General features: G+C 39.6%; 1 protein-coding gene across 2 annotated transcripts; it reads left to right on the top strand.

Annotated features, from left to right (window-relative positions):
• The first annotated feature begins 4 nt into the window (after positions 1-4).
• On the top strand, positions 5-27,950 carry LOC111583556 (FHF complex subunit HOOK interacting protein 1A-like). Of its 2 annotated transcripts, XM_023292715.3 has the most exons (18): positions 5-164; positions 5,246-5,293; positions 6,713-6,920; positions 7,754-7,937; positions 9,304-9,525; positions 9,770-9,932; positions 10,400-10,511; positions 14,947-15,048; positions 15,827-15,883; positions 16,036-16,122; positions 17,316-17,483; positions 17,562-17,641; positions 18,593-18,765; positions 18,839-18,950; positions 21,491-22,821; positions 23,838-24,016; positions 24,101-24,221; positions 25,256-27,950. In XM_023292715.3, exons 3-18 carry the CDS (start codon positions 6,816-6,818, stop codon positions 25,486-25,488), a joined length of 3,429 nt encoding a protein of 1,142 aa, XP_023148483.2. In that variant the 5' UTR covers positions 5-164; positions 5,246-5,293; positions 6,713-6,815; the 3' UTR covers positions 25,489-27,950. The 2 variants fall into 2 exon arrangements, with proteins under 2 accessions (XP_023148483.2, XP_035814480.2); XM_035958587.2 differs by lacking the exon at positions 5,246-5,293 and having other exon boundaries at positions 7-164.

The following is a 27,950-nucleotide window of genomic DNA, read 5'->3' as shown; positions in this document are numbered from 1 at the left end:
CGCTTAGAGCGTCAGACTGAAGCGGCGCCCAGAGGAAGCAGAAGAGTCCGTGGGCAAAAGAGGAGAACAGCGGGAATTCTGGGTTCTGTGGAGCTTTTACGGAGTTGCTGAACAGTTCATGTTCACCTGAGGAACCAGAAGACACACCTGGACCACCTGCTCAGGTAAGAAACTGACGTCAGCTGCAGCTCAGACTGAAAACCCCTGAAGAGAGCGAGATTAGCAGCTTCAGAAGGACTGACAGAGCTGCAGAGAGGAGGTTTATCAGAGGGAATAATGTGTGAAAATGATGATGTGAGCCCTGGATATCATGAGGTAAAGAAACAACAGGTCAGAAAAATATTTAAAACACAGTAAACTGACAGATTAGAGACAAAAACACTGAAAATACAGACAGAAGAAGAACAAAAACATTTAACTGCAGTCAGAGAATCTATTTAATATGTTCTAAAGTTTGAAACTATTATAAGTGAAGCAACCTAAAAAATGCAGCTGATCTTATTAAATTTGGTCTGATTATTCTGCTGATTAATACAATGATTTGTTTTTTGTAATTTTAATAAACAGTTTTTAACTCTAATTATATCAGCAATATACTGTTATTTTATAGGTTTTTCCTGTTTTAATAACATACAGATAATATTGAGGACAATCACAGAAAAAAAACATATTATATTAATATTATTGTTCATATTAATGTTGATGGTAAAAAACACAAATAAAAACAAACAAAAAATACTGGTCAAAACTGCATTAACTGTAAATAACATACCATAAAATTAAACAAATTTTCCTGTTATTAAATCAGCAAAAATATATAATCATTTTACAGATATTTGCTGTTATTCGAAGAAAACATATATTAAGGATTGAAAAATGGTAAAATTATTTTGTATATTGTTATTTTAGAAATTTTCTTGTTTTGTAAAATTCCAGATAATATCAAGTAAAATCAGATAAAAAGTATTAATTTACATGTTAACTGTTGAAAAACAAAACAAAAAAGTCCAAAATTATCAATAATATTCATATAAAATTCTGTATTTTTATAGATAGTCATTTCTTCCTTAAAAATATTTAATCATACAATTAAACTATTTTTTACTGTATTTAATTTAGCAAAAAATCTAATTACTTTTGCAGATATTTGTTATTATTTGAAGGAAAAAATATGTATATTAAGGATTGAAAAAGGTAAAATAATTTTTTATATTTGTATTTTACAGATTTTTCCTGATTTGTTAAATTACAGATAATATCAACTAAAATCAGAGAAAAGAAAATATTAACCGATATGTTAGATTTTTTTTTGCTAATTTTTTTCTATGTTATGTCTTACAGGGTTAAAACATTTTACAATAAAATTAAACTTTTTTTACTATATTTAAATGAGCAAAAATATTATTACTTTGCAGATATTTGCTGTTATTCAAAAGAAAAAATGTATATTAATAAAAAAAATACATACTCTTATTTGATGTGGACATTATTGACAGTTTTGGTCTTTTTTCTTTTACAAAAAATGTTAACATGTAAAATCTTTTTTTTACTTGACTTTACTCATTATTTAACAAAACAGTGAAAATTTGCAAAATAATTATCATTTTTTTTGTTCAAAAAATGAAAAATTAAAGCTAAAACCTGTTAAAAACTTTGACATCACATTTTTACAGTTAACATGTAAATTAATTATTTTTACTTGTTATTTAACAAAACAGTGAAAATCTGTAAAACAACATTAAGTTTATTGTTAAAAAATTTAAATTAGAGTTAAAACCTAGTTAAAAAATGGCTAAAAACATTACATTTTTGCAGTTAACATGTAAAAGAATCTTTTATTCTACTTGATATTTAACAAAACAGCGAAAATTTGCAAAAATCGTTATTTTTTTTGTTTAAAAAAATGACAAATTAAAGCTAAAACCTGTTAAAAACATTAAAAACATCACATTTCCACAGTTAACATGTAAATAAAATACATTTTTAGTTATTTTCTGACTAATTGTTGAAAACTGAGAGTTAAAAAGTAAATGTCTGACAGTGTGTGGATGTTTTCTGACTGCTGAGAATCAAACAGATGCGTTCAGAGCTCAGGACACGTGTGCATTTTAACACGAGAACATGTTAAAGTTCAGTGGTGGTTCCTCTGAGGATCTCTGTGAACCGAACGGCTGTTCAAACACGAGCTGAAGGTTCAGAGTCCTGCTGACATCATCATCATCATCATCAGCATCATCAATCAGCTGAAAGCCTGAAAACAGAATAAATGAAAAGCAGGTCAGACAGACTCCAGGTCAATCTGTGTTTAATCCCTGGTCTGTGTGATGGCATGTGACACACACACACACACACACACACACACACACACACACACACACACACACACACACACACACACACACACACACACACACACACACACACACACACACACACACACACACACACACACACACACACACACACACACAGAGTTGGGATTAAACATCAGCGTCTCCTCTCAGATTATCTTTTATCTCTCTGGATCTTTCCGTCTTTATGAGGACGTTCAGTCACCTGATGTCATCTGATTCTCACCTTGAAAAGTCCCACAAATAAACATGAAATTAAAACGCTAAAATTTGTCCAAAATCATTCAGTTCTTGTCCAAAATGACCAAAAAAATCTCTAAAATTACTGAAAATGTCTCCAAAATGATGAAAAATTTCTTTAAAATGATTCAAATGAAGAGGAGTCTTCAAGAAAATGTACATATTGGAAAATTATTTCCCTCAACCAAATGTGTCCAAAATGACCCAATTGTTATCTAAAAAGACTAAAACTTGTCTAAAGTGACTCAAAATTTGTCCAAAATGACCCAAAACCAGAGAAATCACTAAACTTTTGTCCAAAATTACTCAAAATGTGTCTAACATGACAAAAACTTCTCAAAAAATCATTCAGTTCTTGTCAAAAATGACAAAAAAAAATCTCTAAAATGACAAAAAGTTTGTCCAAAATTTTTAAAAATGAATCCAAAATAATCAAAAAGTTGTGTTTAATGGACTTTTCCCATTATTTCTGAACCTCTTCACTTCATCTGGACCCTCCTCTAAGGACTTCAAGGGTCTGTAAGTCTGGAAATGTTCACAGTCTGAAGGTAGAACTTTGCTTCATTAAACCGACTAAAGTCAGACACACAACGACAGACACACACTGCTGGACTTCTCTGGACGTTCCTGCTGCAGATTAGAGCCCAGATGGTGGAGGATGGATTTGGAAACTGTGTGTGTCGTTGTGTTGCTCATGTTGTGAGGACATGAGTCTGTTTACACGCCAGTGGTTGCTTTGTGTGTCTTTGTGTTGTTTTATGTCTTATTCTGATCATTTGTGGGTTTTCTTTGTGTGGCTGACTCTTTGTGTGATTTTCTCTCTGGTTGTGGTGGTTTTGTGTTGTTTTATTGTTGTTTTGTGTCTATTTCTGATGGTTTTGTGTCCTTTTGTGTTTTTGGTGCCTTTTTGTGGTTGTTTTATGTCTTATTCTGATCATTTTGTATCTATTTGTGTGTGTGTGTGTGTGTGTGTGTGTGTGTGTGTGTGTGTGTGTGTGTGTGTGTGTGTGTGTGTGTGTGTGAGAGAGAGAGACTCTTTGTGGGGTTTTCTGTCTGGTTGTGGTGGTTTTGTGTTTTATTGTTGTTTTGTGTCTATTTCTGGTGGTTTTGTGTCATTTTTGTGTTTGGCTTTGGTCCCCTTTTCATAGTTTTGTGTCCTTTTTTATGGCCATTTTGTGTCTCTTTGTGTCTTTGGTGTCTCTTTGTGGTTGTTTTGTGTCTATTTCCAGTGATTTTGTGTTTTTTGTTGTTGTTTTGTGTCTCTTTTTCATAGTTTTCTGTCACTTTGTGGTTGTTTTGTGTCTTTTTCTGATCATTTTGTATCTATTTGTGTATCCATTTGTGGGATTTTCCCTCTGGTTGTGGTGGTTTTGTGTTCTTTTATTGCTGTTTTGTGTTTCTTTCTGGTTGTTTGTGCCTCTTAGTGTGATTTTGCATAATGGTGGTCTTGCATGCTTGTGCGGTCATTTTGTATCTCTTTATGTTTTTGTGCCATTTTTGGTGGTTTTGAGTCTCTTTGCGTGTTCATTTTGCGTGTCTTTTTACGTCTAACCATGTCTGTGCTGTTTCCACAGAAGTACAGGACTATAGAGTCCACAAGGAGTTAAAATAGGTCAAAAGTGAGTTAAAATTATCCCGGGAGGAAAAACAGGTTCTAAGCGAGGAAAAATGAATCTGCAGTCGGTTAAAATAAGCCCAGTGAAGAAAAATGACTCTTTCCCCATACTGAGATATTTCCTTGCAGCTGTTAGCTGAAGACATCCCAGAATATCATGCAAGTTGCATCTGCAGTCACTGTAAATGACCCTGTAGATCCAACAGATCACCTCAACGGACCCTACATTTATCACCTTTGAACCCTGATCCTGTTCACTTTTGTTAAACTGAGGCTGTGAACACGTTCAGACCTTCTCTCTGATATGATCCTGAGAAAGGACAGATGCTGCAGAACATACATGAGAAAAACAACTGGTGCAGGAAGAAGACATGTCAGGACTCCCTGACCTGGTCCAGATTAGATGTTGCTTAGTCTGATGTGCTGGAGCAGATAAGTTCAGCTGTAATCTAAATGAAGCATTCCTCCCAACCCAGTATATACCTGAAGGATGAAGAGGATCCTCAGAGTGGATGAGTTAAAATGAGCACAAAGTGGGTTACACGATCCACAGTGAGTTAAAATGAACCCACAATGAGTTAAAATGAACCCACAATGAGTTAAAATGAACCCACACTGGCTTAAAATGAACACACACTGGGTTAAAACGATCCACAGTGAGTTAAAATGATCCACAGTGAGTTAAAATGATCCACAGTGAGTTAAAATGATCCACAGTGAGTTAAAATGAACCCACACTGGGTTAAAACTATCCACATTGAGTTAAAATGATCCACAGTGAGTTAAAATGAACCCACACTGGCTTAAAATGAACACACACTGGGTTAAAACGATCCACAGTGAGTTAAAATGATCCACAGTGAGTTAAAATGATCCACAGTGAGTTAAAATGATCCACAGTGAGTTAAAATGAACCCACCATCAGTGTGTTGAACCTTCTTCTGAACAGAAACCTGTGAATGCTGTAGTTGTATCGTTGTGGGTCTGTGTGTAGTTGTGGGTCTGTGTGTAGTCCTCAGTGTGTGTTTTCTGTCTCCAGGACGGCCGACGGACAGAATGCTGCTCCACACTGAACTCCATCTCTGAGGTAAAAACACTGCTGCTGGGAATTCTGGGAATTTCCTGCTGCGCCCAGGGAGGAGTCAACAACTACTTCCTGTTTGGTTGTTCTTCCTGAACTGGAGGACAGACACACAACCACAAATACACACAATGAACACATGAATACCAACAACTGTCATGCATGTATGAATCATTTTACAAGACTATAACAGAATATTGTGAGAGAGAGCCGGGAACGGCGGCTAATTCTGGGTTTTTGGAGTTGTTTTGGCGCTGGCTACGGCCCACAGTAGAACCCTCTGTGCTCATTTTCTTTCTTTTGTGGTCATTTTCAGTCTGTTTTGTGGGCATTTTATGTCTTTTTGTAGTGGTTTTCGATCGATTTGTGGTAATTTTAGATGTTTTGTGGTCATTTTGTGCCTTTTTCAGTCTGTTTGTGATAATTGTAGGTGTTTTGTGGTCATTGTGCAATTTTCTGTCGTTATTTTGTGTCTCTCGTCATTTTGTGTCTTTATATGATAATTATCTGTCTCACTGAGTGATTTTGTGTTTTTCTGTGGTCATTTTGTGTCATTTTGTGCGTTTTTGTGGTCATGTTGTGTCTTTTTGTGGTTGTTTTCTGTGTCTTTGTGCTGAAAATGACCACAAACAGACTGAAAACAACCACAAACAGACTGAAAACGACCACAAAAATGCACAAATTGACCACAAAAGGAACTAAATGCCCACAAAACAGCCTGAAAATGACCAAGCAAGAAACAAAATGAGCACAAAGACACAGAAAACAACCACAAAATGACACATGACCACAAAAATGCACAAAATGACCACAAAAAGACCTAAAATTACCACAAAACAGTCTTAAAATGACCAAAAAAGAAACAAAATGAGCACAGAGGGTTCTACTGTGGGCCATTGCCAAAGCCAGAATAACTAGAAAAAGTTGCAAAATGGCCACAGAGACACACAAAATGACCACAAACAGACTGAAAACGACCACAAAAAGGCACAGAATGACCACAAAAATCCCTAAAACGCCCACAAAACAGTCTGAAAATGACCAGAAAATAAAGAAAGTGAGCACAGACACACAAAACAACCACAAAAATGCACAAAATGACAAAAAACACAAAATAACTCAGTGAGACAGAAAACTATCATATATATATCATATATTAAAAACTGTGAAAACTGAAAAAAGCTGCAAATATCTGGGAAATAATCATATTTTAAGCTCCAGTGAAGCCAATTTTAAAGTCAGATGTAAAAATGCTGATTTTCTATGTGTAAATCCTTAACAGTTTTTGTGTTTTTTATGGTTAACATGTAAATTCATATTTTTTTTCTGTGACTTTATCGGATATTATCTGTAATATAACAATAAAGGGGTAAATAGTTCCATAAATCACAGATCTAAACTGTCAGAATCCTGTGTTTCCTCCAGGTTTCCTCCCCAGCAGTGCCTCTGATGCTGCTCACAGGTCCATTGAGGCCCTGAGCAGGAACATGTCGGAACATCCGTAGCGATTGCCGGTAACCCGGGCAACATGATGGCCTCGGTGGTCGTCAGGGGCAACCGCAGGAAGTCCCTGACGCTGAGGGGAGTCGACCCGGAGACCTGCATGATCGTGTTCAAGAACCACTGGGCCCAGGTACGCAGCTCAACTGGTCACCTGTTCACCTGTTTACATGTCCACCTGTTTACTTGTTTACCTGTTTACTTGTTCACCTGTTTACTTATTTACCTGCATCAGCAACCAGACAAACTCTGCTGCTGAACATAGCTCTGAATCTGATTCTGTCCTGTTTTCCTCATAATGAGCAGCAGCACAGTGTGTGATTGTCGTGTGTGATTGTGTGTGTGTGTGTGTGTGTGTGTGTGTGTGTGTGTGTGTGTGTGTGTGTGTGTGTGTGTGTTACTGACCCAGACTTTGGCCCTTAAACACAGGATCCATTTAGGACAAATCGCCCGACACCGTCGCCAAGAAAATCCACATACAGAGTGTACGAGTGTGTTGTGTGTCTCTCTGTGTGTGTGTGTGTGTGTGTGTGTGTGTGTGTGTGTGTGTGTGTGTGTGTGTGTGTGTGTGTGTGTGTGTGTGTGTGTGTGTGTGTGTCTGAGGTCAAAGGTTAACACAAGTCTGGACAGTGAATCACATTCTTTCTGTCTCTTTTCATTCATGCTTTGATCAGCTGCAGGAAAAACCAACCAGATCCTCCACAATAACTCATATTTATTAATAACATTTGTATATTTAATGATACAAAGTTTTACCTTCATATTATTTTCTGAGGTACAGGTCCTTGAAGTACATATATGTGGGTCCACATGTATCACTGATGAAGTGATGAGCCTCAGAACTTTATCAGTCCAGCAGATAGACACATGACATTTAGGATGAAAAACACATTTGAGTTCTGATAAATACTGACACCAGATCAGTGTAAATCAAAGTAAACTAACCCCCAGCCGCTGTGTGTTCAGGTGGTGAAGATTCTGGAGAAACATGAGCCGGGTCGGAGCAGCACCGGAGCCCTCAGCTTCCTCTCAGGTCACAGCAGCTCCGGAGGATCTCGTCTGGGTCCGATCCCGGCCGACGAGGCCAGCGCCGTCCAGAACTACGTGGAACACATGTTGTTCCTGCTGATGGAGGAGGAGGCGGGTCAAGGTCAGAACACATTTATTATCTAAATATCAGTATAATATGAACAGAAGAAGGGAGTGAACATCTAGAGGTCAGTTAGATCATAACACACTGCAGCTTTATTATTCTAAAACGACGCTAATATAACATGACATTATTAGCTTGACATCAAGTCGGATAGTTAGCTAGGTAGTTTGTGCTACAGACAGCTGATGTAGCATAATGTTGTCGCTAATGCTACAGCAGTTTAATATAGCATAATCTTACTAGCTTAAAACAGAGTCAGCTAGTTAGTTAGTGCCATAGCAAACCATTAGCCTAATATAGAACCCTCTACTTAGCTTGGTAGCTAGTGCTACTGTAAGCTAACATATTATTAGCTTGACATTAAGTCAGATAGTTAGCTAGGTAGCTAATGCTACAGCAGTTTAATATAACATAACGATATTAGCTCAGCAAGTCAGCTAGTTAGCTATTCCCACAGCAAACTAATACAGTATTAAATCTATTAGCCTAACATAGAAGCATCTAGTTAGCTTGGTAGCCAGTGCTACAGTAAGCTAATATAAGATAATATTATTAGCCTCACATGAAGTCAGATAGTTAGCGAGTTAGTTTGTGCTACAGACAGCTACTACAGCATAAAATTTTTAACTTAACAGATAGTTAGCTAGTTGGCTAATGCTACAGCAGTTTAATATGGCAAAATGTTATTAGCTTAAAATAAAGTCAGCTAGTAGGTTAGTGCCACAGCAAGCTAATACAGTATTTAATGCATTAGCCTAACATAGAAACATCTAGCTAACTTGGTAGCTAGTGCTACAGTAAGCTAATATAAGATAATATTATTAGCCTGACATGAAGTCAGATAGTTAGCAAGGTAGCTAATGCTACAGCAGTTTAATATAACATAATGTTATTAGCTCAACAAGCCAGCTAATTAGCCTTTCAGACAGATGATTATACATGTTTACGGCTGGTTACCTGTTGTGTTACAGTATTTAATGAGATATTTATCACAGATCGAACATTAGCAGAGCTACAGGAATAAAAATCATTGATGTCAGTGAAGGGTTTCTTACCTTAAAAGTCAATTTATCATATTTTCTTATATTACAGAAGAATAATTTGCTTTCTATTCAATTTACTTAAGAACCCTCCATATGTTCTCATTTTAATAGTACGCAACAGTTTGCAAAAGTAAATTCTGATAAAAAAAATGACAGAAGCAGACATTTTCTGTCAGAAAATGACCGATTTCCTGAGACCAATAAAATGATTTCAATGATATTTAAAGATTATTTAGTTCACTGTCACCAGAGAAAAGTCCTGGTGGAGGTCTTCTTACCCTGACGTTTCTTACCCTGGTTTCCCCTCTATGTACCGTCAGGAGGAGCCATGGGTCCCATCCTGGAGCTGGTGGTTCTGGAGGGGGTGATGGAGCGTCTGTTCCTGTGGAGCCTGAGGAGGCAGTTCACTGAGGACATGAAGCTGGAGCAGCTGAGGATGTACCAGATGCTGCTGTCTCAGGCCCGACAGCCGCTGCTGCACCACAAACCCGTCCTCCGGCCGCTCATGATGCTGCTGGCATCCTGCGCTGGAGCTGCAACTGGTGAGGAGCTTCTCCAGATGTTGTAGCAGGACGTTCTAACAGAGATCTAGACAGGTTCTCAGTGGGAAGTTCTTTATTTTAGTTCTCAAAATGTTCCTCCTAAAGGTTTACAAGAGTTAATGTACAAAAACAAAACTGTCCAAAATCAACATCCACATCAAAAAAGAGGCTGGTTAATGTTAACTAGTTACCTGGTTAGTTACCTGGTTGGTTACCTGGTTGGTTAACTTGTTGTCTCCTGCAGACAGTGGAGGTGTGGTGGAGGCGGAGCTCGTCCTCCTGTTGAATCAGCTCTGCGTCGCTCTGGTCAAAGATCCTTCAGTGCTTGAACTTTTCTTCCACACCAGTGAAGACCAAGGAGCTGCCAACTTCCTGCTCTTCTCCCTGCTCATCCCGTATACTCACAGGTAGGAAACACATAATTCATATATTAATCCACTCATCTGTTCTCCCTGCTCGTCACTTATACTCACAGGTTGGAGTTAACACAGTTCAGAAAGTTTCACAGCATAAAATGTGGATATTTCTGAGCATACGGGAGGTCCTCGACTTGCGTCAACATAAGTCGATTTTCACCATAAGTTGGAACTCCGAGGAAAATGTAAACAAAGCCGTTCCGTGCGTCACGATATGATGAGTTCTTTGGAAAAGTCATGAATACCAACGACTTTCATGCACGTATGAATCATTTAACTAGAAGATAACAGAATATTGTAACGGACTGATGTTGTTGTTGTTTCAAAGTGAAAGACCTCATCCTGTATTAACATCATTAATAGATGTCTGTTGTCTGTGTCATTAATGTTATTATTACATGTTGTGTTGAGCGTGCTATTATAAATATTAATATTATTTGTTGTGTTGTTCCTGTCAGACAGGGTTCTGTGGGTCAACAGGCCAGAGACGCTCTGCTGCTCATCATGTCTTTGTCGGCCTCCGAACCTCGAGTCGCTCAACATATCGCCCAGAACACCTACTTCTGTCCTGTAAGTCTGAAAAAAAAAACCTGTTTACTTTCTGTCAGGACAAACAGAACCTTATTTACCTTTATTTTCACAGCGTTTACAGCTTTTAAACAATACAGCATTCCAACATTTTTAACACACTTTTTCTGGCACCCTACCCACTAGAATTTCACTGCTTTATTGCAGTTTTTTTATGTGTAAAAGTGTAGTTTTTAACGGTCATTTTTGTTTTTTTCTTTTTTTAAATCACAGATTTTCCCTGTTTTGTTAAATTACAAATAGTAACTAGTAAAATCACAGTACGTGCATGAACTTTATTTACATGTTAACCTTAGAAAAGGCCCAAACTGTAATTTAATTGGTGTCTACATCATTCTTTAAAACATTTGCTTGTAGAATTACACTGTTTTTCAGTATTAAAGCAAAAATATCATATTCTAATGTTTTTTTTAAAGTTTAGTTGTTTTTTGTAAAACTGAACCATTTTAAGTTTTTAATTAATTTTAACAAAAATACATATTTTCCCTGTTTCGTTAAATTACAGCTAAAATCTAGCAAGATGTTATGTTTATAAAATATTTTTTCTTTGGTTTTTCTTGTTTTTTTATTTTGTTTGTTTTGCTTTTTTTTTTATACAGATTTTTACCATTTTCTTGGGTTTTTCTTGTTTGTTTTGTGTTTAGTTTTTAGTTTTCTTTGCATTTTTCTTTACAGATTTTTTGTACCATTTTTCTTGGGTTGTTCTTGGTTTTTTGGTATTTTTTTTACTGATTTTTACCATTTTTCTTGGGTTTTTCTTCTTTTTTGGTTTGTTTGTTTTTTAGCAAACAATACAATACATACAACAGTGTTTATCCCATCTACTGTCACCAGTGGAGCTGCAGCAGGCTAATCTTTCCTACAGTGTGTTTAAAACACATGTTTCTCTGAGTGTTTAGAACAGAAAAGAAGGAATTAAGGAGCAGAAAAGTCTCATTAAGACGCTGATATTTGTGAATCAGTCGCTGTTTGAATGAATGGACTTAGTAGGTTTTTTTTCTCAGCATTATAATCTCATTACAGTAGTTATGTAATAAACTAATGAGCTCAGGCTGCTCCTCAGAGACTCAATGTAACGGATATGAGCTTCAGTCATTCTCATGTTTAACATTTTCACATCATTTTGTTCAGGTTTGAGTCATTCTGGACAAATTTAAATCAGTCTTTAAAGTTTTTCAGTCATTCTGACGAAGTCCATCCATCCATCCCTCCATCCCTCCATCCATCATTCATCCATCCATCCATCCCTCCATCCATCATCCCTCCGTCCATCCATCCCTCCATCCATCATTCATCCATCCCTCCATCCATCATCCATCCATCCATCCATCCATCCATCCATCCATCCATTTTCTTCCTCTTATCCGGGGTCGGGTCGTGGAGGCAGCAGATGAAGCAGATCATTCCAGATGTCCCTCTCACCAGCAACACTTTCCAGCTCTTCCTGGGGGATCCCGAGGCGTTCCCAGGCCAGATGAGATACATAATCCCCCCAGAGGGTTCTGGGTCTACCCCGGGGTCTCCTCCCAGGAGGACGTGTTCAGAAAACCTCCATGGAAGTCTCCCTGGAGGATCTGAATCAGATGTCCAAACCTCCTCAGCTGGTTCCTTTAGAGGTGAAGGATCAGCAGCTCTACTCCGAGCTCCCTCCAGATGTCTGAGCTTCTCCCCTTATCTCTAAGGCTGAGCCCAGACACCCTATGGAGGAAGCTCATTTCAGCTGCTTGTATCCACGATCTCATTCTTTGGGTCACTACCCAGAGCTCATGACCATAGTTGAGGGTTCGAACATAGATGGATGGTAAATCGGACCTCATTACTGCTGATGCTGCACCAATCCTCCTGTCCGTCTCTTGCTCCATTTTCCCATCACTCGTGAACCAGATCCTGAGATACTTGAACTCCTTCGCTTGGAGAAGCAACTCCCCCCCAACCCAGAGAAAGCAATCTACCGATTTCCGGCAGAGAACCATGCCCTCGGAGGTGCTGATCCACATCCCCGCCGCTTCACACTCAGCTGCAAACTACTCTAGTGCTGCTGAAGGTCTGATGAAGCCAACAGAACCACATCATCTGCAAAGAGCAGAGATGTGATCCTGAGGCCCCCAAACTGGACACCCTCCTCACCCCGGCTGCCCCTTAAGATCCTGTCCATGAAGACCACAAACAGGATCGGAGACAAGGAGCCCCCTTGGAGGAGTCCAACACCCACTGGAAACGTGTCTGACTTTGAGCTGAGAATGCAGACACAGCTCTCACTTTGGTTGTACAGGGACCGAATGGCTTGTATCAGAGAGTCCGGTCCCCTATAGTCCCCCTGTACCCCCCACAGAGCCCCTTGGGGGACTCAGTTGTAGTCCTTTTCCAGATCCACAAAGCACTTGTGGACTGGCAGGTCGAACTCCCGTGACCCCCTCAGCAGCTCCGCAAGAGCAAAGAGCTGATCCACCATTCCACGACCAGGACGGAATCCACATTGCTCCTCCTGAATCTGAGGTTCAACAATCGGTCGGAGTCTCCCTTCCAGCACCCAGGGGAAACTTTCCCGGGGAGGCTGAGAAGTAGTGGTGATGGAGACACCACCCAGAGACTCCAAGAAGGCCAAAAACTCCAAACTGCTGTTCAGTGAATAAGCACAGACAACAGTCAGAGTTTTCCCCTCAGAGAGGCGACTCTCTCGTTGTCCAGGGAGAACTCCAACAAGGCGTCACTCAGGTGCCTCTCACCCTGGGCAACTCCGGAAAAGGAGAGAGTCCAGCCCCTCTCCAGGATTCTGGTTCCAGAACCCTTGCTGTGCATGGAGGTGAGCCCAACTATATCTAGCCGGTACCTGGTGGTAGTTCCTTTCCCACCAGTGAGGTGACGTTCCATGTCCCCAGAGCTAGTCTACACCACCAGGAGGTGATGCGCCTAGACGCCCGCTCCTGCCTACTGCCTGGTGTGCATAGCACCCAACCCTGATTTCTAGCCCTGCAGGTGGTGGGTCTACTAGGCAGTGGCCCTGTGATACTTCTTCGGGCTGTGCCCGACCCAGCCCCAAGGGACCCCAAGGCTCGGTCAACAGATGGACTCTGACGAAGTCCCCCTCCCCCAGGCCAGCTGAAGGCCCCGGTATCCCTAACCCGGGCAAGGCAGAGTCTTCACCTTGATGTGCTGTCATCAGGGTCTTCTGAACCGCTCTTAGTCCGGTCTCTCCCCCAGGACCAGTTTACCTTGGGTCCCCTACCAGGACAACATAGCTCCAGGATCACAGACACTCAAACCCCTCCACCACGATAAGGTGGCGACTCAACGGCGGGATTTTGACCAAGCATGAAGTAGTTTTTCATAAATAACGAGGTTTCTTCAACTGTTTTTGCGTCATTAAAAACAAGTTTCAGTCACTTGGGACAAGTTCTGCATCGTTTTCAACAGTTTTTGCATCATTGTTCAGCTTTTAGTTGTCTGGTTCAAGTCATTTTAGGCTAAAATTTGGAAAAATAAAACCGGCAATGTCAGTGAAATACAACCTCATGTTTGTTTACTGTTCAGGTGTGTGTGTGTGTGTTTGTCGGCCATGTTGGATCCATCACTGCCAGTTTCTGCTTCATGAGAGAAGAAACACTGCAGCATGTGACACCTGTGTGTGTGTGTGTGTGTGTGTGTGTGTGTGTGCATGTTAATGTGTGTGTGTCAGATTTAAGCCCATGTGACCACCCTCTGACCTCAATCTTTATGTGTCGAGCAGATTAGTAACTCAGCGTGTGATTGGCTGCTGCTCAGAGGGGGGATTAGTAGGTCTGCACCTGATTGGCCGGCTGCCTGCAGCTGTTGATGCTGCTGTTTGGACTGATGTTGATCAGGAGCTCTGTCCTTTTTATCCTCCTGTCTCTTTATTCTGGGTCAGTCTGGTCGTTTCAGACAGCAGTGTTTCTGCATTATCACAGATCCTGTTCACAGTTTATTAAAACTAAGTTCTGTAAAATATTTTTTGCTGAATAAAACAATTTCATCTGTTTGATAATTTTGTACTTTTTTCCATTTTTAAGAACCAATAATACAAACTGTGTCTATGATTAGCAATATTTCTTCATTGTTTAAATGATTTATGTCATCTAGGACCAGTTTATGACAAATTATGAGCAATTTTTTGAACAATTTTTGTGTAGTTTTGTTCAGATTTTCACATTTTAAAGCAATTTTGTACAAATTCTCAGGCCTTTTCAAAAATTTTGCATTGTTTTGTGTTTTGTACAGCTTTAGTCGGACAGGTTTTAGATGTTTTTGCTTTGGAAAAATTTCAAGTTATTTCAAATGATTTTGATTCATTTTGGACAAGTTTGAGTCATTTTCAACAACTTTTATGCCAATTTGAACAAAGAAAAATGAACCACAGTGAGTAAAAACAGGAGGTTGATCAGGTGTTTGTCTGCTGCAGGTTCTGGCCACAGGTCTGTCTGGTCTCTACTCGTCTCTTCCAGCCCGACTGCAGGTCTACAGCGAGGACTGGCACTGTCTGGACCGGGCCGACTGGCAGCAGGTAACAGTTAGCAACTAGCATGCTAACATTTAGCCGCTGTCACTTCCATCACCACTGCTGTTTACTGTGTTAGCATGCTAACATTTAGCCACTGTCACCTTCCATCATCACTACTGTTTAACTGTGTTAGCATGCTAATTAGCTATAAACACAGGGTTATTAAAATTCAGGGGTCGTGAACAAAAAGTTTTAAACAGATTTAAAATTTTATTTTAATTTGTCCAAGACTTTTTGGGTGTTAGAGAGTAATACAAAGTAGTAGTGCAAAAAAAACAACAAACATTTTTATTTAACGTATGGCATTTTAAATGTGTCATACTGTACAGAATACATAGTTTTCAGGCATTTTAGACAAGTTTGATTCATTTTGTACAAATTTCAGCTCATTTTAGACAATTTCTAAATCACTTTTTACAATGTTTGCATCACTCTGTGGGTTTTGAGTCATTTTGTACCAGTTTAAGTCATTTTCAAGTTATTGACAAAAATCTTTGTCAGCTTAGACAAATCTGATTCATTGCCAATAATTTTGACATCATGTTGTGCAGATTTTGTGTAAGTGTGGACAACTTTTAAATCATTTTGGACAAATGCTGAGATATTTTAAACATTTTTTGTACATATTTTGAGCCACTGTGAATAATTTTGAGTTATTTTTTTAAAACAATGCATCACTGACAGTGATTTTTATGTCATTTTGGACAAGTTTCAAGTCATTTCAAACACATTTTGTAAATTAAATCATGAAGTCAGACTTACCTGGTGTTTACATCAACAGGTTCCAGCACTTGTCCACTTTCTGCACTCGCTGGAGTTCTGCAGCGCTGTAACCAAGGTAACCACACAAACATAATAAGTCCTAATACAGACATTGATGATAACAATGATCATTATTACAGATATTAATCATAATAATGAACATTAATACAGATATTAGTCATAATAATGAACATGAATAACATGCTGTGTGTCTTCACTGTATTTTAGGTGGCTCATCCGTCCATCCGCTCACAGCTGCTCAGTTACATCTACAACGGCTTCCTGGTACCTGTACTTGCTCCAGCTCTGCACAAGGTGGCGCTCCTGTTCACTGTAGTACTACTATACTGTACTACTACTGCAGTATTCAAACTGTACCACAAAGGACACTTATCTTTACATCATCTACATCTTCATTTTTTGAGAAGTTTTTGTAATGTTAGACAAATTTTGAGTAGTTTTGTTCAAATTTGGACAAAAGTTTAGTTAGCTTGGACAGGTTTTGGGTCATTTTGGACAAATATGGTTGAGGGAAAACTTCAAATAATTTTCTAATATGTACATTGTCTTGAAGGCTCCTCTTCATTTGAGTAATTTGAAATAACTTATTGATCATTGTGGACACAATTTTAGCAATTTTGGACGATTTTTTTTCAATTTATACATTTCTTTTGTCATTTTGGACAAGAACCGAATCATTTTTTGGGAAGTTTTTGTCATGTTATACAAATTTTGAGTAATTTTGAACAAAAGTTTAGTCAGCTTGGACAGGTTTTGGACAAATCTTGAGTCACTTTGGATAAGTTTTTGTCTTTTTAGACAAGAATTGGGTCATTTTGGACAAATTTGGTTGAGGGAAACTTTAAATAATTTTCCAATATGTACATTTTCTTGAAGACTCCTCTTCATTTGAGTCATTTAAAAGAACTTTTTGATCATTTTGGACAATTTTTTGTCATTTTTTGAAGTTTTTGTCATGAGACAAATTTTGAATCATTTTGGACAAATTTGGACAAAAGTCTCATCAGTTTGGACAGATTTGGGGTCATTTTGGACAAATGTTGATTCATTTTAAAGAACTTTTTGATCATTTTGGACACATTTATATTATTTCTGGACAAATGTTTAGTCATTTTAGAGATGTTTTTTGCCATTTTGGACAAGAACTAAATTATTTTTTTGAGATGTTGTCGTGTTTGACAAATTGTGAGTAATTCTGGGAATGAACATTTGTGCTGTGATGGATGTAAAGATGATCTGGTGTCAGTTTTTACCAGAACTCAGATGGGTTTTTACTCCTAAATGTCATGGGTCTATCTGCTGGACGGATGGAGTGATGAAGATGAAAATGATGGAAAAAGTCCATTTTTAATGGACTTTTTCCATCATTTCTGAGCCTCATCATTTCTTCAGTGCGAGCTTTGTAACTCTATAAATATTCATAGCATGAAGGTAAAACTTGTTGTTTCTACCCACTGACTTCTTATTTCCTGTGGTCTGTCCGTCAGCTGACCGTGGAGGAGGTGATGACCACCACGGCGTACTTGGATCTGTTCCTTCGCTCCGTCTCTGAACCGGCCCTCCTGCAGACCTTCCTCTCCTTCATCCTGCTGCACAGACACGACAACGTGCACATCCTGGACACGCTGGTCAGCAGAGTGAACACGCCTTTCCAGGTAAGATCGTTACCGTGACGCTGAGCTTCAAGCGCCTGCAGTCCGTCGTCCAATCAGCTGCTCTGTCTCTGTCCTCAGTTAGGGACGGTGTCTCTGGCTCTGTTCAGGACTCTGATCGGACTCTTCTGTGAGGACGTGATGCTGCAGCTGGTCTTCAGGTCAGTCCACTGACTTATACACTCATACAAAGACATATTGAACATTTTATGAGTTTAATTGAGATTGAAAAGCAATAAAAGGGAAAACTTTGGAGGTTAGGTTAACGACAAACGACAAAAACATGAGACAAATGGCAAAAGTCAGACAAAAAACACAAAAACAAAACAAAATATGACAAAAACGAGACACAAAATGACAAAAGTGATAAATAAATTGACAAAAAAAGATAAGCGACACAAAACGAAAGAGAGACAAAAAGTTCGACAAAAACAGTGCCAAGCAACAAGAAAATGGACTAACAACACAAATGAGACAAAAAGGAAACAAAACAACAAAAACATGAGACAAATAACAATAATTAGACAAAAAAAGACAAAAAACAACAAAAACAAGAAAAAATATTACAAAAACGAGACAAAAAATAACGAAAAATGAGACAAACGACAAAAAATAAAAAAAGACAAAGAAGCTACAAAGCAGCAAAAAAATGGACAAACGACACGACTAAAACCTTTTTAAAATGACTTTCTTTTCCACTATTTACTTTGCTGAAACACTGCTGACCAATGATTTGAAATTTAAAATGACTTAAAATGTATCCAAAATGATCTAAAATTTGACCAGAATCACTCAAATTAGTCCAAAATGACTTGAAACCTCTCTATAATGATGCAAAACTGTGGAAAATGACCCAGAAACTGCTGTTTTTGACCGTTTCCTTTGCTGCTGTAACAAGGTAAAGCAATAAAGGATAATCTTATCTCATAATCTTATTATTTATATTAATGAAGAGGAAGATCTTACTCTGCAGATGAGATAGAATCTGTCCGACTGGAACCACTTTGAGTCCAGACAGTTACTTCATGTTTAAACCGGCCCAGTATGAATGTGTAGGTCTACTTGTAGTTCTGCTACCTGTCCTGAGGGGGGGGCACTGTGTGTCTCTTCAGGTATCTGCTCCCCTGCAGCCATCTGAGCAGGAGGCAGCGCTGCTCCCTGCAGCAGACCGACTGCTACTCCTGCAGCGCCTCCTCCCTGCTGCTGCTGCTGCCCTCCTGGTGTCCGCTTCACCTGCACAGCAGCAGCAGCCAATCAGAGCACGTCCACTGGCCTCGGGCAGCAGGTGAGTGCAGGTAACTCTGCACAGGTGAGCTTCCTCCTCCATAACGTCCTGACTGCAGCTCTCTGTGTCTCAGATCTGTCGGTGTCGGACAGCGTCGCCTACTGCCGAGGCTCAGACTTCCTCATGGATGTAAACTACCTGCACTACCTGTGGGACGCCCGGCAGGCCATCAGCACCTCGTACAGGTGAGTCTTCACCTGCTGCAGGAGCCACTGTTTCACTGCAGTATAAAGTCCTGCCCCTCTATGGGAATGTCTCCTGTCTTCTAGAATGATGGAAAATTAAAAGTTTACTTTCTTTGACAATTTAATTTACAAAGTATGCTCAGAAATGGCACAAAAATTGCTGAAATTGACTCATAATTTGTCCAGTATGAGTCAAAACTTGTCCAAAATGACAAAAAAATGGTCAGAATTACACTAAAAATCATTAAAAGTGACATAGAATGTATCCAGAAATACTCAAGATTTGTTCAAAACAACTTCAGATTGTTCAAAATCATTCAATTTGGTCCAAAAGGACTAAAATATGAACAAAAGTACCCCACCACCACCACCAAATGACTTAAAACCTGCTGAAAATGACAAAAAAAAATTGCTGAAATTGGCTCAGAATTTGTCCAGTATGAGTCGAAACTTGTCTAAAATTAAAAATAATGAAAAGTGACATAGAATGTATCCAGAATTACTCAAGATTCACCCAATTAACTTTCAAGTGTTCAAAATCACTCAATTTGGTCCAAATTGACTAAAACATGAACAAAATTACAGCTTTTTTGCCATAGAGAGATACTTTCTCACAGAGACATGATGATGCAGTAAACTACCTGAGTAACATGGAATCAAACCGTCGCCAGACTGTAACTGGTTCAATGTGTTGGGGTGACACCTACTGGACAAACTACAGTACTACATCTGTAGGATCGAATACAGGAGCTGATAAACAGAAACACTGATTGACTCACTGATGTGGTTTTTGGTCATAGAATCATTAGAGGTTGCACTTTTTAACTAGAGTGATCAGAAATAACGAGTTCAATCAGTTTAGGGCTTATTTTAAGACTCATTGTTTGTAATCAAGGAGACTTAGAACCAATAATTAGAACTGATGTCTATTTGTAGTAAAAATCCTGGCATCATTATCTTGGAACATGTCAGTGCCATCAGGGGAGAAAAACTCCACTGATGGAAAGACCTGGTCATTCAGTATCTTCAGGTAGTCAGCTGACCTCATTCTTTAGGAACGTAACGTTGCTAAACCTGACCAACCTCAGATCAGAACCCAAACCCCCACAGACTGGTAGGAACTAGCCATGATGAGTTCATCACTTCATCCACCTCTCTTCTTACCCTGATGGACTCATCTGCTGGTCTATCTTCGTCTCTTCCGGACACTATATCTGTCAAGCATGGAGGTGGCAGTATCATCATACTATCAATTTCACAGACTCAAGTCTGAGACAAAGACAACAAATGTAGTGGAACGGCACCAATTCTGGTGCTGTTCCACTACATTTGTCATCTTTCTGGCTTGGTTCTTCAGGTCCTTGATGGTTTCTTCAGGACTTTGGGGAGACCAGTCTAGAACCTTCATTCCAGCCTGATGGAACCTTTTCTTTTCCACATCTGATGTGTGTTTGGACTCATTGTCTTATTGAAACATCCAACTGTGTCCAAGATCAACCTTCTGCTGATGCTTTTAGGTTTTCCTGAAGAACGTGGAGGTGATCCTCCTTCTTCATTATTCCATTTACTTTGTGTAAAGCTCCAGTTCCAGAGCATGATACTGCCACCACCATGCTGGATAGTAGGTTTGGTGTTGTTGGGGTAAAAAATAAAGTCCAAGACCTGCCTTAGACGGTCTGAAACCAGTCATTGAAAAGTCTAAAACAAGGACCAAAATCAAACCTAAACTACTCCTAAAAAGTCCAAGACATTGTAAAACCAGTCCTAAACCAGTCCTTAAAAGGTCTAAAACCAGGATCCAGATTAAACTTAAACTAGTCCAAAAAAATGTTCAGAACCAGTCAGAATCCAGTCTGAAACCAGTCCTAAAAAAGTCAAAAACCAGCAAAGTTGGGACCAAAACCAGACCTAAACTACTGCCCCATCACTCTGGAACAGGGTACATCTGGACTCATCAGACCACATGACCTTCTTCCATTGCTCCAGAGTCCAATCTTTATGCTACCAGCAAACTGAAGCCTTTTTTTCCGTTTAGCTTCACTGATCAGTGCTTTTCTTAGAGCTACAGCTGTTTAGTCACAATCCTTTGAGTTCCCTTCATGTGGAAATGTTCTTTCACTATTAAACAGCCGTGAGTTCTACTGGTGGTTTCCTATGATCATCTAAGAGTTTGTTCCTGAAGATGATGGTTCTCCACTATCCTTCAGGTTTTAATGATGCGTTGGACGGTTTTAACCTGATTTTAGTAGTTTCATTTCCTCAGTTGTTTTCTTTGCTTGATGCAGGCCAATAATTTGACCCTTCTGAGACAGATTAACATCCTTTCCATGACCACAGGATATGTCTTCCAACATGGTTGTTTAAGAAATGAGAAGCTCCTCACTGCATCAGCTCGGGTTAAAGAAGTTGTTTCAACACTGCAGTAATTATCCAATGGATGGATCTTACCTATTTGTTCGGTTAAATCCAGGTGGCGACTTTTCTTTGGCCAGGCAATGTACATCCACTACCTTCAGTTTGATGTTCTGGTTTGTCTTCAGGGCGTGTCGGTTCTGGTCAGCTCCATACGACGGCGTGAATCCTCCTCCTCAGCAGTATCGATCAGACACACCCGGGGGCGACTTGGACGAGGAGGACGAGGAGCTTGTTCAGCGAGTGAAGAGCGACTCCATCTGCTCTCTGGTTTTAACTCCTCCCCCCTCAGCTGCCTCCCCGACGCCGTCCTCCTCTGATACCGTCTCCACCGGAAACCAGGCCGGCAGAACCAGCTCTGCTCTGGAGCTGGAGTGGGACGACATCTTTGCAGATGAGGATTCATCAGCGGTGATAAACATGGCGCTGACGAACGGCGGCGTAAACATGGAGACCGACAGGTTCACCGTTTCTCCTGCTCCTCTGCCGCTGCTTCCTCGACACATACAGGAAATGAGACGCAATGCAACCAGGCTGGTTCACGGCGCCTACGTGGAGGAATCAGAGTTTCAGGACGACGTTCTCGTCTATGACCTCATTGCTCAAAAAGACACCAAGGCGGCTATTTTGGAGCGGATCATGGCGGCAAACCGTCGAACTCGTGGAAGCATCTCGAAAGGCCAGCGAGCGTCGACGACAACAACAACGTTTCCATCGACGGGGAGGACGGTGATGGAAACAGTCAACAGCATCATGTCGTCCCGGAGGAGGAGCGAGGACTACGATCAGGAGGCGAGGAGGAGGAGTGAGGACTGTGGACGGGACACCAGGAGAACCAAGGAGGACGGCGATCCTGAGGTAAAGAGGACAGAAGGACCAACAGAACCAGCAGCAGAACCAGCAGCAGAACCAGCAGGACGTCAGAACTTCACCAACGGTTTCTATGTAAAGAATCACATCATTGATGAATGTGATGATCCTGATGAAGGAAACAAGACGTTTAAACCAAACTGTACCCTGAGCGACTGTATTAATCACAATCACACAACAGAGCGGCAACAACACAACACACAACACACCTCACATTTAGCGACCAACACACTGTCCAATGGCCATGTTGAATCTCAGTCATGTGACCTTACAATTACCAATGGCAAGTCTCCCAGTCTGCCTGACAACAGAGTCGCCAATGGCAGCGACTTCCTGTCCCAGTACCACGAGCTCATGCTCTCTTTAGGGGTGGAGCCAGACTGTGATGACATCACAGATGACATCGGCACATTCAGGAAGCGCGTCCGAGCGCTGCGTCAGAAACTGGTAGAGGACGAGGAGGAGCTGAGTGCCGAGTTTGGTTTCAGCTCGCTGTGGGAAGATGCAGAGGAGGAAGAGGAGATGGAGGAGGAAGAGGAGGAGGAGGGGATGAAGAGCGGCAGCAGGAAACATGGAGTTCCATTTACAGGTAATAAAGAGCTTTAATGTCATGTAGAGCTTGAGACTGTAGTCAAATGTCCTGATCAAGATCTCAGCCCCAGACCTGATCTGAAATATTTAATATTTAGTCACAATCTGATACCATTCTCCTGATAATACACACTTCAAGAACATTAAAGTTAATAAAATCAATCTTACAAAAATGACCAAAAAGTCACAACTTACCCAGTACAGCAAAACACTTCCAAAAAGACTTAAAATTTGACTCCAATGATTTGTAACTTTGGACCAAAAAAAAAGGTCAAAATGCCTTTGAAATTGTCCAAAATTACAAGGAATGTCCAAATTGGCAAAAATGTCCAAAATTCCCTAATTTGTACAGAATACATAAGCAGACCAACTTAAAAGTTGTCCACAATGACCTATAAGCTGCCCAGAATGACTGCCAAAATGACAAAAAACAACTTGAAACTTGTCCAGAATGTCAAAACATATCCAAAGTTTCTTACATTGTGCCACAAATGATTCAGAACTTGAACAAAATTACTCAAAAACAACAAAAATGTCCAAATGACCTCAAGCGTGTCCTGAATAACATCAACTCTGTCCAGAAATGTAAAGAAAACCCCAAATTACTTCAACCTTGCCCCACATGATTTGGAAATTGTACAACATGGCAAAGAATCTCCAAAAGTACAAGAAAAATGTCCAAAATGACTTGAAACTTGTCTTGAACAGCTATAAACTGAATGAACCTTGTCAGAGTGAAGGAAAGGCTATTAAATGTGTTTCTAATGTCTCTATGGATCATGCTAACGTGCTAACAAAAAGCGGCTCTACAAAAACATTGAAGGAGAGCGAAAAATCCAAAAACCAGAGCAGGATTCTCACATCTGGAAGCATTAATTTGCATTTTGAATGAAAAGTAAAACATGGCTGTGAAATACTGAAATGTTCTGAGGTTATTATAGTTTAAAACACTGCTGTTCTACATCACATCTTCTCTGAACTCACACTGACCTGTAGTTTCCCATCATGCCTCAGGTCCGTTCATCAGCGTCCTGTTGTCGCGGCTGGAGAACCTTCTGGAGAACTCTATCGCTGTGAACCTGCTGGTGACGGGAATTCTGGCCCAGCTGGCTTCGTACCCACAACCTCTGCTCAGATCCTTCCTGCTCTGCACCGACCAGCACCACCAGCCCAACGTTCGAACCCTGTACCAGGTAAAGTCCACGCTCACCTCTGAGTTCCTCCCGATTCCATCGATCAGGTGTGGAGATGATCAGGTGAACTTTATTCCTGTGCAGGTGCTGGTGTCGGTCCACGCTCAGATTGAACACTACGTAGCAGCCAGACCAGACCATCCTGCTCTGCTCACTGAGGCCTGGAGGTTCCTGTTGGCCAAAGACCAGGACGGCAAATTTAGAGGTTCATGAACACATCAGTATTTGAAACCACACAGAGTAAAGTTAAATAGCTGCAGTAATAAAAAAGATAGCTATAGAAGCAGGAGATCATGAAAACTTAGTGTAAATATGAAGTAATAGACAGGAAACTGTTCTGCACAGAACCTGTTAGTTTACAGTTTGCTTTCTGTGGATGAAACCTTAGAGGAACTGGACAGACTGGGTGGTTCCTCCTGGTTCCAGTCTTTATTTTAAGGTAATGCTAAGCTAATGATGGATGTTAGGAGTGGTATCTTCTCATCAAGCAGATTTGACACACTGCAGGAGCTTGTGGATTTACTTTAGGGCAGCCTGAATGTTTGAACGTATTCTGACCACAACAACCATCCCTCTAGAACCTCCGTAAGGGAACAAAGGTTCCTGCTTTGGGGAACGTACTTCAGAGTGGTCCTGAAATACTGCTATGCTTGTTTGCTGTTTGGTTAACTTAGGAGACGACGAATGCAGTTTTTCTGTCCTCTAGATCGGTGGCGTCTTCAGCAGAAACAATCCCAGAATCATTTCTTTTAGTCTTTCTGTTTCCACTATAAGATCAAAATAAACAGTTACTGGACGTAACTTCAGTTCTGTGCAGGAAACAGAACAATGGAGGGTTTTCTGCTAGAATATATCAAGAACTTTGTTGTTGAGAAACAAACCTCCATTGTTTTGTTTCCTATAGATAACTGGAGTTAAATCCAGAAACTGTTAGTTCTGGTCACTCTGAGGTAAAACTGAAGCTGTTAGAGTGGAAAGAGAAGGACTGAAGGATGATTAGGAGGTTCAGTTTGTCTCTCCTCCACGTTCCTGCTGCAGAAAGTCACTTCAGTTGAAATGTGAACCTGAATAGTTTCAGGAAGTTTTTCAGGTTGAATCCGAATACAAAAGTCTTTCTAGCTGTTCGACGCAGGCAACTTTCAAGGTGTATCTAAAAGCCAGGTGTAGATAAGGGACTTCTGCATCACTGTTGGTTAATTAAAGTCATTGTAAAGGTTCCTCTTGTCCATGTGTCCTCAGAGAGCCTCCAGTCTCAGGGAGGAGACATCATCCTGGATCCATCTCTTCCTAACGGATTGGTGAAGAACGCTCTGGCTCTGCCTCCCCTCAGCATTCTACCTCCATGTCCCAGCATCCCCCCTCAGGCCAAGAGCCGAGTGTTCGCCATCGTCCTGTTCGCCGAGTTCCTGAAGGAAATGGCCGCCATCGCCCAGGAGCACAGCATCGCCCTCGACTGGTCTGCCAAGGAATAACATGAACATGGCTGTGGTTCATTTTCCTGTGAATAATTTGCTTCAGGAAAACCATCTTTCTGAAGAAAACCAGCTGATCAAAGAGAGAGCTGCTAAAAGTCAACGTGGTCTCACTCCAAGCTCATCACATATAGACGCTTCATCAGGATCCTGTTGTGTCTTATTTTAAACCAGTGTGCAGTCTTTTAGCGTCATAGAACTGGAGTTACATCCAGGAAATACTACGACTATTAGACTGAAAAAATGACAAAAACGAAACATTGTTCAAAATCATTTTTAGTTTTGTCCAAAATGACCAAAAAGTCCAAAAAGACTTTTAAAAATGTCTGATAGAACTTAAAATGTGTCAAAAATGACCAAGAAAGAAAGAAAGGAGGACCTAACAAATTGAAGATGGACTGTTTGTGTTTGTTGTGTTTTTATGGGTCATGCTAACTTTGCGCCACCCACCTCTGACGAAAACTTTCCCAGAATGACAAAATATGTCCACAGTGACTCTAAACTTGTACAAAATTACATAAAACTGTTCAAAATGATGAAAAATATCCCAACATTTGTCCAAACTGACTTGAAATGTATCCAAAAATATATATAAACTCCAAAATTGATGTAAAATCTGTGCAAGTGATTAAAACCTCATAGAAAAAATTATGAGGAATACAATATATAGTTAGCTAAAATATACAAAGTCAGCTAAAAGTAAGCCAACTATTTTTGTTTTGGCTAATCATTGCTTATTATTTGCTAACTATTACTTTTAGGTAAGCATTTCTTCTGTTTAGCTAAACCCTTCACTTTAGCTATTACTTTCTGCTATTTGTACTTTTAGCTAACTAGTTATTACATTTAGCTAATCATTTCTTTTAGCTAACCATGACTTTTAGTTATTTCTTACGTTTAGCTGAATCATTCCTTTTAGCTATTACATTTTGCTATTTATACTTTGCACACTGAAAACTGATGACACCAAGAAGTCCTGATGAAGCGTCTGTAGTGGCAGTTAGCAGTGACAACGTGATGTTAAAATCTCAGCACAAAAAGGATAATTTAAGTTTTTTTTAAACAATAAAATGTTGTTTGATGCAATCATTTAAATGCACATTCTGTATATATTCCTGGCAGCACTTGAAACTGTTTGTCCACATGTGAATATTTATAAAAATGACTTGAAGGAGATTATTATGAATCAACATAAAGTTTTCTATGTATTTGCTGCATCCATGCAGTAGTTTTCTAGAAAGTTTTCTTAGATTTTTTGCACTGAATTGTTTATATGTATAAAGCTTGACGTCTGGTTTAAAATGCAGAGAATCAGATTTTAGTTTAACAGACCCTGCTGCTCAGGATCAGAAATGTGATGCAGAAACTAGTCAGAAATGAAACTAACCTTAAATACACTGAAGTGACTTTAAAGATTTCAGATGAACCAAAATACTACAGAAAACTGCTGCTTGACTTCAGGTAAATCAGCCACCAGCTGCCTGAGCGAGTAAATTAAGTTTTCAATGATATTTGAAAAGAAAAATGTTGATGTGGAAAAGCAGTAAAAGTACTTTCAGTTTCGAATCTCAAATGTTCTTTTACTACTTAAAGATCAGCAGCAGTTCCTCTTCCATCAAGGTGAGATTTTAATTTTAATTCTGTAGATATATTTCTTTGTTCTTACTGAAGGAGGTGAGAAAACTGGATGGATTATTGTCTTTCCCATTTCATGGTGTCCTACAGTTCTTTGTTTTGTTTTTTTTGCTTAAATCACAAAGAAACTTAACTGATGTGATTATTTGTAGCTGAATATTTGTGGATATCAGCTCTTTGTTTCATTTGTTATTTATGATTCTTGTTTTATTTTTGTGTGAATCTAGAAAAGCTGTTCTGCCTCTGTTTTAACTGTGGAATTTTTTTTACAGCATTTTGAAGCAGCTTTTGTTGAGATTTTAAAGCTGAAAATCAAACAGTGTCAAACAGAATATGAGCTAAAGGTGTTTTTGGAGAAATGACGAAGCCTTACTTCAACTGACACAGAGACGTTTGTGCAATAAAAGATGCAAAAACAGCTGTTTCACAGGCTGGTAGTGATGCCGGATTTTCTCTTTTAAATGTCTGTTCATGTGTGTTTTATTGCTCTTATCGTGAAATTTTGATGCTATTTTGTCTTGCAAATTCATCAGATCTTGTTCACAGATACAAGCTGACTTCTTCCCTTCACATCTAGAAGAGGAACCACATTCTGTCTAGGTGTGAAAATATGGTCAGATTGAAACCAGACCAGCAGCTTTTCCGTAAACTGTGTTTCCATGATGGTTTTACAGCACGAATGGACCCGATTAGCTCAAACTGGGACTATTTTATTCTTTTCTACTGTCTTTCCTCTTTTCTTTTGGAATAAATTATTGCCAAGATGATGTGAAAAAATATTAAACTGATGTCAACAGAAGAGATCATAAAATATGCTGCAGATTGTT

Source organism: Amphiprion ocellaris, chromosome 23 (assembly GCF_022539595.1).
Source record: "Amphiprion ocellaris isolate individual 3 ecotype Okinawa chromosome 23, ASM2253959v1, whole genome shotgun sequence".
NCBI lineage: Eukaryota > Metazoa > Chordata > Actinopteri > Pomacentridae > Amphiprion > Amphiprion ocellaris.
This window is presented reverse-complemented; position numbering and strand designations above follow the sequence as displayed.